Genomic DNA, 8,654 nt, shown 5'->3' on the forward strand with positions numbered 1-8,654 from the left:
TCTCTGTGTTCCTCATAATCCTCGTGTGTGTGTGTTCTCATGTGTGTGTGTGTGTGTGTGTGTGTGTGTGTGTGTGTGTGTGTGTGTGTGTGTGTGCTTGTGTTTGGCCAGCGTGACAGAGCCTCCTCCTGGATGGCTGCAGAAGACAGTCTCCTTCTACTGCCTGCAGATCAAGATATAGAACTCTTGGCTCCTTCAGCACCCTGTCTGCCTACACAGTGCCATGATTCCCTCCATGATGATAATGGACTGAACCTCTGAAATTGTAAGCCAGTCTCAATTAAATGTTTTCCTTTATAAGAGTTGCCTCAGTCATGGTGTCTCTTCACAGCAATGAAACCCTAAGACACCATCCATAAACCTCATCCCTATCAAGGTCCCTGCAGCTGCCTTGTGGACCCTGCAGGTCCCAGTGCCACCAACACAGGCTTGTCATTGAGCACTGAAGCTGGTAGGAACAGCAGAATCTCACATGGCACCTTGGTCATGTTGCTGAATACTCCATAAGCTGGTTGCACAACACTGAGAGGACAAAGCTGGCTCCAGTACACCCTCAAGACAGTCCTATTTTCTGGCTGAGCAACTAGAGAGCCCTTCCCACGCCTGTTCACAATGCTGCCCATAGTGGTCTTGCCAGCAGGGCAATGCCACTGAGGCTATTTTGCCATGGAGGGGCAAGGCCTCCTGGAAGCAAACTTATCTCTGCAAGGTGACCCAAGTATCACCAAAATGCAAAACTTGATGCCCAAGTTTAAAGTGACTTATGTTTCTGTGTGTATGACAAAGCTGGAGTTAATGCTAGTTCCTTATCCAAAGGACTGGGTGACTGAAACTGTACCATACCTAGAAAAGCCTCAAATGTTTCACATAGTGATGAATCCACTTATGAGTAAGTAAGCCACATAGTGTAGTGAAGCATACTGCACCATAAAAGGCAGGCAGACCTGGGCACAAATCCTATCTCTGTCACTGGGTGATGGTGGGAAAACTGATAAAAAAAAAAGATCTTGAGATTTCATATCTGCAAAATGGGATGATAAAGCCCATACCTGTCAAGAGAGTCCAGTGTCAGTACAGACATAAAAGAGAATCTGGGGCTAGGGATATACCTCAGATTGGAGAATGTTTGTTTAGCTTATACAGAGCCATGAACTTAACCCCCAGCACTGTACATCATTAATCCTAGCATTCAGGATATGAAGGTAAGACAATCAGATGTTCAAGGCCATCCTTGGCTACATAGCAATTTCTTGAGACCCTGTTGCAATCAATCAGTCAATAGTAAGATGAAAGGGCTTAATGTTATGGTTTTCTTGTAATTTGACACATTCTAAGATCATGAACCAAGTAAGACTTTCTCACTTTCTCTCTTTTTTTCCTTCCCTTTCTTTTCCTTTCAAGTTTTGTTTATTTTGTGTGCATGTGTGTTTTGCTTGTATGTTTGTATCTGCATGCATACATACATGTCTGATGCCCTCAGAGGTTAAGAAGGCTGTCTGATTTCAAACAGAGTCACAGATGCTTGTGAACCACCAGTAGGTGCTGGGAACTAAACCCAGGTCCTCCGCAAGAGTAACAAGTGCTCTTAATGGCTGAGCCACCTCTACAACCCCTCTCTCCTATTTCTCTGTAGCTCTGGTCTCCTCCTGGAAGGAAAGACGCACATTTCTAAATCAGGACTTAGACAAGGCACAATTTGGAATGGTTTAATCTAGTTTTGTTCCCTAGTCCCTGCTCATCTGACATATGGGTCCTGAGCAAGGTAAATGTGTCAAGACTCATCTATGCCTGTCTGGATGCTTCTGCCCAGCTGTCCCCATTCACAGACTTATCATAGCCACTCAGGGTTTCTCTTACTCCCTTCTTGCTTCTAAAGCCCTAGCTCAAATGACACCTCCTGCAGGAAGCCTGTGCTGATGTCCACAGGTGACCACTTACTTCAGATGCTCTGGGCCTACACACTGCTTAGCCCCATTTTCTACTCCAACCCAAGCTCTATCCCTGTTCATGTTTCCAAACAGAGGCCGTGGGGAAGCACCCTAACAAAGGACAAGAATCCTGACTACCTGTGTGGCCCAGGAACAGGGTGAATAGAGGACATAGCAATCACATGTCTGTTTCACTGAGCTCATCCCTGGGACACAGTAGGCACTCCATAAATGTTCACTCCCATCCATGTGCTTCTAAGCACCCTCAAGGGTACAGAGGTATGCAATAAAGCAAATATTGAAAAACTTTAATTGCAGAACCTGGAGGGAAGGAAGGGGAAACGGTGTTTGGCTCTGCATGATTCTTTCTACTTTTCTATGTTTGAAAATTCTGGAGCTAAGCAATCCTCCAAAGAAGTTTCGATGTCCTGGCTAACCCTATTCCAAAGCTATCATCTATTGAGTCCTTGGTGGCAGATACCACAGGCAGTTCCTATGTCTGATCCCCTAAAGGAGTAGTTACTCTCATTTGTCATGGGACTGACTCGAAGAGGCTGGGACTTACAAATTTTGAGCCACTGGAAACAGCAACAGCAGGGGCTAGGTCTTCCAACCCACTGCTAGATGAGGGCTAACTGCCCAGTCATGAGAAAGCCTTAAAGGTCCTCCAGAAGAAGCCTAGGACAGTTAGGGTGACAGGGGCATTGCAACATCAAAGCTGCTATGCTTTATTGATGGAAACAGAGCCCTTTCCATACACAATACTTACTGGCCAGTGTACTGTGCATAACTCTGAGTTATCAGCTCCATAGACCTGGTACACAAGAATTCCAACCATGTCACTCAGCCACACTTAGCCTATAGTTGGGGAGATCTGGTCTGCAGACTGGCATGTGTCTACGCCAGGTCAGCGTCAGCAAGCAGGAGATCCACTGAACTCAGATGGTCTCATAACTGCATTAGTAGCTCTTACTCCCTTTCAGATAGGTCAGTTTCACCTTCTTAGATTCCAGTTTTTGACAAATTCCCAGTTTGTCTATGTTTGTTTCTCTGCTGGCTCAGTGATAATTATTCCTGTTGACACCCAGACAAGCACAGAACAGTGTACTTCCCAAGTTAAGCCAAGTGTTGCTCTTCTATAAAAAATAATAATAATAATAATAATAATAAAGTAGCACAAACAATCCAATCAGCTGTCAAAGCAATATCATAGACAAAATAACTGACAGATAGTCATCCTGATGAAACAACATATGGATGTCCCCAATGCCTGCCTCCTGTGGACAAGCACTCACACCTCCCTCCCCATGGCGAAGCCCTGAGGTCTGAGGTTTCTGCAGGTGCAGTGACCTGTATCTGGTGTGAACACTCACGTCGAAAGCACCAGCAGCTCTCAACCGCAATTCACACACTGCACCACTCACTGTTTCTCTCAGCGCCAGCTAGATAAAGAAGCATTCCCTGATTTATTTTCTGGGTTGTAAAATAATAATTTGCTTAGCTTGTCAGACGGCTGGGAGAGAGCTTCAGAAAAACACTCCCTCATCTTTCTGTAGTCTCTACCATCTGCTGGAAAAATAAGAATGGCTCACCCTGATCCCTTACAGTTTAATACATTTTGTCCAACTAGGACAAGTGTCCCAAAGTGTGGTACAGCTTGTTCCTGACCAAGGGACATCTTCCCAGCACTGGATGCAGGCTTTATCTCAGCTGGGAGGAGAATATTATTTAGTGGAAACATAAACACAGGGTCTCCTGCCACCAGTTTCTCAGCCACTGTTACAGATGAGGAGAAAAGGCCCTCCTATCCTCTTTCAGGCCCCTAATCTTTGCTCCTAGGGTGAAAAGAATCTACACATAAGAGTACTCTGCTTCCTAGCCCCTACACCCCAGTTTTGGTACTTTCTAACCACTTTGAGGAACACAACACAAAGGCTCCTTGCCAGGACCATCATAGTGCTTTCTGTGTTATCTGCCTGCTGCATATTAGGACAGTCCAGTCTCCTCTTGCCACCCCCTCTTCTACGGCCACCCTTGAGCATGCTCCTGAAATGAAGCACCATGGTTAATGTCACCACAAACCCAGAAAAGCACTTTGTTTGGTAAGTCAACAGACACTGAATGCCACTGAAAACCTCCCCCAGAGTGAGTCACCAACTCAGAGCTTCAGAAAAACGTCCTCTCAGAGTGATGTGTGATGTGACAGCCCTTGAGGGCTGGAGCAGATGAGAAGGCGGAAGAGGCTGTTCCACTGGGCCTCTCCCCAGCCACTTGAGGCTGATGTTTACTTCTGCCAAGAAACTTCAGGAGATCAAAGGCTAAAAGGGGGTCACCTTCTTCTACCTTTTCCCCTTTACACAATTACCACCAAAAGCAGTGCATTGGTGACAAGATTCAATGGGGCAGAAGGGATCCAAACATGCTGTGCACCTTCAAGCACTGGCCAGGAGCCAAAAAGAATCCTGAGAAGTGGTCTGATCATTCCACAGTGTGAAAGGCAGGCAGGAGGTGAGCAAGATCAGGAGCAAAACAGCGTGAGATCCAACACTGGCTTACGACCAGACGGAGCTTAAACAAGGCACGTGATCGCTCTAAGCCTAGGTTTTACATCTGTATAATGGGAGCCTGTCTTTGCCTGATAGGAATGATGACGCATAAGGTATGAGCACACAGCAAACCCTTAGGGGATATTGCCATGCTCTCTTAAACTTGGTTCAATATATTCATTCGTACCTGCAATTTGATGATTCCAATACTTCTTGTCTTCCCTGGTTTACCCATTCAGGCAATATACTCTGAGCACCCACTAGGTACCCAAGCTCTAGTGAGGGAAATGCGGTTCTAGAAATGGATCATTAGAATGTAGCTGACTGCACACTGCATGTGCTGATGTCAGGGGGAAATCAACGTCAATAACAACAGAAGCAAATAACTCCCAGATAGCAAAGGCACCATGAATGAATGGATTTCTTCCCTGTTTTAATCTTTTCCCCCAGTGCTGGGAATAATGACTCTTGGTATTAGAGGTCAAGACATTCAAGAAAGCCTCTGAGGAAGAGCTTAAGGGTTTCTGGGATTGAAAGCTTCTAGCATGTCTAGGCATCTGTGCCTAGTGAGGTAATTATCAAGCTCACTCTTGTCTCAGGGAAAGCAATGGACCCCTGAAGCTCATCTTTATAGTGAGAAGAGAGCTCCTAACTCAGGCTGCAGTGGCTACCAGCTACTTAGAAAAAGGTCAGTCAGATCTTGCTCAACCAGCATGCTTGTCAGACAGGCTCTTCTAAGGGCCACTATATGCAAATAGGGAGGCCTGAGAATGTCATCATCCGTGCCCAAAGGTAGAAAGTAGAGGCCAATCCCCAGCTCCATTTCCCCAAACTGTGGCCCTGTACTGCTCTGTCACCTCTGGAAACTCAGCTTAATAACAGCTGTTAGCTCCAGCAACCCTTTGCCACAGTTCCATATCCCCCATTGCACATCTCTTGCACCTAGCCTTTAAGTTTCCACCTCCTGCTTGGGCTCAGCTGATCCAAAGAATTGAGAAACTGACAGACATGGGAAGAATCTAGCCTACCAGATGCCTATTTCCCCACCCCCACCCCCACCCCTCTGTGTGTGTGTGTGTGTGTGTGTGTGTGTGTGTGTATTACCTTAGGGAAAAAGAATGGGAAGCAGCTAGGCTGATTCCTGCTTCGTGTGCATTTAAGGAAAGCTGGGATGAAGAAAGGTCCTGTGACCTGTCCCACAGTCACCAGCTGGGATGTGTAGAGCTGGGCCTTAGCCCCAAGTTCATCTACCCACATTCTTTTCTTTATGTGGCATTATTTATCTCTTCTGTTCTGTGGTTCTTCCTGAATCACCAAATATTATCTCTGATGGTTCTACATACAACAGGTATTTAATAAAAGCTCTCAAGGGGCATTAGTCACCACACACTCTTTCACATCAGTTACTTTATTTACATAACCCCTGACACAACCAATCTATGTTTGGAAAAGCAGCCCCTAGTGCCCCCCAGGGCCCTAAGCACACAACAGTTAAATACTATCTCATCCCGCAGAACTAGAGGAAGGATATGGGGTATCTCCTGCCAGGAGAGGAAGGAATTAGTACTCCTTTTCCTAAAGGGCTAGGGATTTAGTTGCAGACAGGAAAATGGGGCTGGTATGCTCTGTCTTGAAGGGACCCTCCTGTTCCTTGTCCTAACTGCATTCTTCACAGCACCTTATCATGGAGTCTACATTCCAACAACATAGAATGTCCCAGTCTGTGAAAGCAGTAGATTCTCTAGCCTGCCCCAAATCTACTAGGTCAGAATCCACATTAAGCAAAGAAGCCCAGGCTCCTAGTGTGAATATTCAAGTTTGCAAACTGCCTTGGATCTAGACTGTAGAGAAAAAACTGTGCTGCCTCTTGCATTCCTTAAAGGTGACACTATACTTTTTTAAGGTGACACAAGCTTTGGCTGTGCCTCTAGTATGGGGGGGAAAGCAAAGCCAGATGCTCTCCAAGCTGGAATCTTCAGCATTTGCACCCCTGACCTCCTCAGCCAAGACCACTGTCTGGATGGACAATGGAGACTCCCCCAAGGCAGGGAAAGAAACCTCTGCCCCCAAGAGTTCTCCTGTCCACATCCTCCAGTTGGTCAGTAGGGGTGACTTTGAAAAAATATATGTATATCTCCTGGGATAGTGCTGTGAGGCATCAGCCCACCAACGTGTGTCACTGTTCCCTATCAAAACAGGAATATGTGTCCCTGTCCTGGTGCCCCCTCCCTAAGCTTCAAGAGACTTCATTTCAGCAGCCCAGACTTTCCTCTCCGTTCTTGCATCTAGCATGGGCTGACCCACAGCTTCTGTGAAGGGGACTAATGAAGAGCGTCAGAACTAAAAGCTCCCTCTCTGTGCTCTCAAGTGGAAGCAAAAGCTCTGAATCAGGGACCTCAGTTTGGAGCTAGCATTAATCCCCTACCTCCCAAATGAACAGAACGTAGGGGTGAATATAACCTGCCCTCAACAGAGCCACAGAACTCAGCCACATTCTGGTGTTCCAGACCCTCCACCGGTACACACAATTCTTCTCTTCTAAAGAATGGACCGGCCCTAGCATAAATGTTCCAAGCAGGCCTTCTGTCCCATGGCCATAGCAGGATGCAGCGGACGGACGTAAGGTAGGAAAAACGCTGTCTCCAATGCTTGGATTCCCACTCCAAGGAATCAGATTCCCTATCTGGAGTAAGTGTAACTCCCTCCTCCAGCATTGCATGCCCAAAGGCTCTCAGGTCGCCTATTCTAGAGCTACTGACCACATCGAACACTTTTTCTAGTTGACCCCTGACAGTCCCAAAGGCAACCACAGGAGTAGGCAGAAAGCTTGCTGCAAACCAGACAACTCCATCCCAGCATCACCTAAGCCCCCAGCCTAGAGACCGAGCCCCGCCCAGATGGGCACAGAAGACTGCCAGCAGGGCTTCGGGCACCAGCACCCAGAGAAGGCGAAGCTGCAGCAGGCTGGAGCTCCTGGGACGCCAGGGGCCAGGGCGGTGGGGCTGTGCCTCCCCGGCGTCTCCTTAATCCTCGGTCCGAAATAGCCGGGGTAATCTCGGGTCGAGACAGGGGAATTAGTGTCTTGGGGGAGGAGGACGAGGCCCCGGGGCTGGACGGCGCAGGGTCTGTGTGGAGAGCACTAAGCATGAGTGGCCCAGGCGACCCCGGTCGGGCGAGCGGGCGCTGCACGCGACAGCCGCGCGGCGAGGTCAGGCCGGATGGCAGTTCCGGGAGGTCCCGGGTGCGGCAGGGTCCGGCCGAGGGACTCACTCCACAGCCCCCTGAGAAGTTCGCGCGCCCCCGGCACGCCTGCTCCGCCGCTCTGCACTTACTTGTCGCGGCGGCAGCCGAGCTCCGGGATGGCGCCCAGTGGCGAAGGGCCCGGGTCCGGGCGCCGAGCGCACGCGGCCAGGTGTCGCCGGTGCCGCTCCAGCAGGCCGGCGTTCTCACGGCTCAGCCGCGCCACTTGGCGCTCCAGCTCCTCGATGCGCCGCCGCCGTTGCGCCAGCAGCTCCTGCTGCGCCGCGACGATCCGGGTCAGCTCCTGCAGGTACTCGGCCGCCGTGCCGGGGGGCTCGGCGGCGCTCGCCATGGTCTCCACAGCGGATGGCCGCGCCTCAGGCGAGCGGACAGCGGGGCGGCGGCGGCGGCGCAGCCATGGCTGCGCGGTGGGGACGGAGGCGCGGCACTGCGCGGCGCGGCAACGGGGCTCGGCCCGGGGGGCGCGGCGGCGCGGGGCTGGCGCGGCTCCGCCTCGGCTCCCGCCTCCGCCGGCGGACGCCCAGTGCCTCGGCGCCTCCCGCTTCCCCGCGCCGCCGCCACCCCGCTGCCCGCTGCCCCACCGACGCGCAGGGGCCGGTAGGGCACGGAGCTGCGGCCGCCGCGGGCAGACGAGGAGTTTGCAAAGTGCCGGCTGCGACGCGAGAGGGAGCGGGAGCCCTAAGATCGTAGAGGGAGGAGGTGCCTGTGAGAGAGGGCGCCGCCTGCCGGGCCCGCCTCTCCACCCGCGCGGCCCGCCCGGCTCCTCAGTGCCTCAGCAACTCCGAGCCACCACTGCTGAGCCCCTCAGCCTAGACCCAGCCCCGCCCCCTAAGCGCTTGTCCCTAGAGCCCCGCCCCCTTAGCCTCAGGTCCCTCCTCTCCTATCCCAGCTCTTAACTTCAGCCCCGCCCCTTTGGCTC

The 8,654-nt window shown here is 50.8% G+C and overlaps 1 protein-coding gene across 3 annotated transcripts in view; it reads right to left on the reverse strand.

Moving 5' to 3' along the window:
- Positions 1 to 8,096, reverse strand: part of Iqsec1 (IQ motif and Sec7 domain 1) — a 329,946-nt gene extending 321,850 nt beyond the window's left edge. For 2 of the 3 annotated variants that reach the window (XM_029535251.1, XM_029535252.1), the window contains exon 1: positions 7,807 to 8,094. In XM_029535251.1, the coding sequence (XP_029391111.1) occupies positions 7,807 to 8,066 (260 nt within the window). In that variant the 5' untranslated portion in view covers positions 8,067 to 8,094. Of the gene's footprint in view, positions 1 to 7,806 lie in introns of all 3 variants that reach the window. The other variant, XM_029535248.1, reaches the window with a different exon arrangement.
- Between the last annotated feature and the right edge of the window lie 558 nt (positions 8,097 to 8,654).

This window comes from Mus pahari, chromosome 2, assembly GCF_900095145.1.
Source record: "Mus pahari chromosome 2, PAHARI_EIJ_v1.1, whole genome shotgun sequence".
In the NCBI taxonomy this organism is placed as follows: domain Eukaryota; kingdom Metazoa; phylum Chordata; class Mammalia; order Rodentia; family Muridae; genus Mus; species Mus pahari.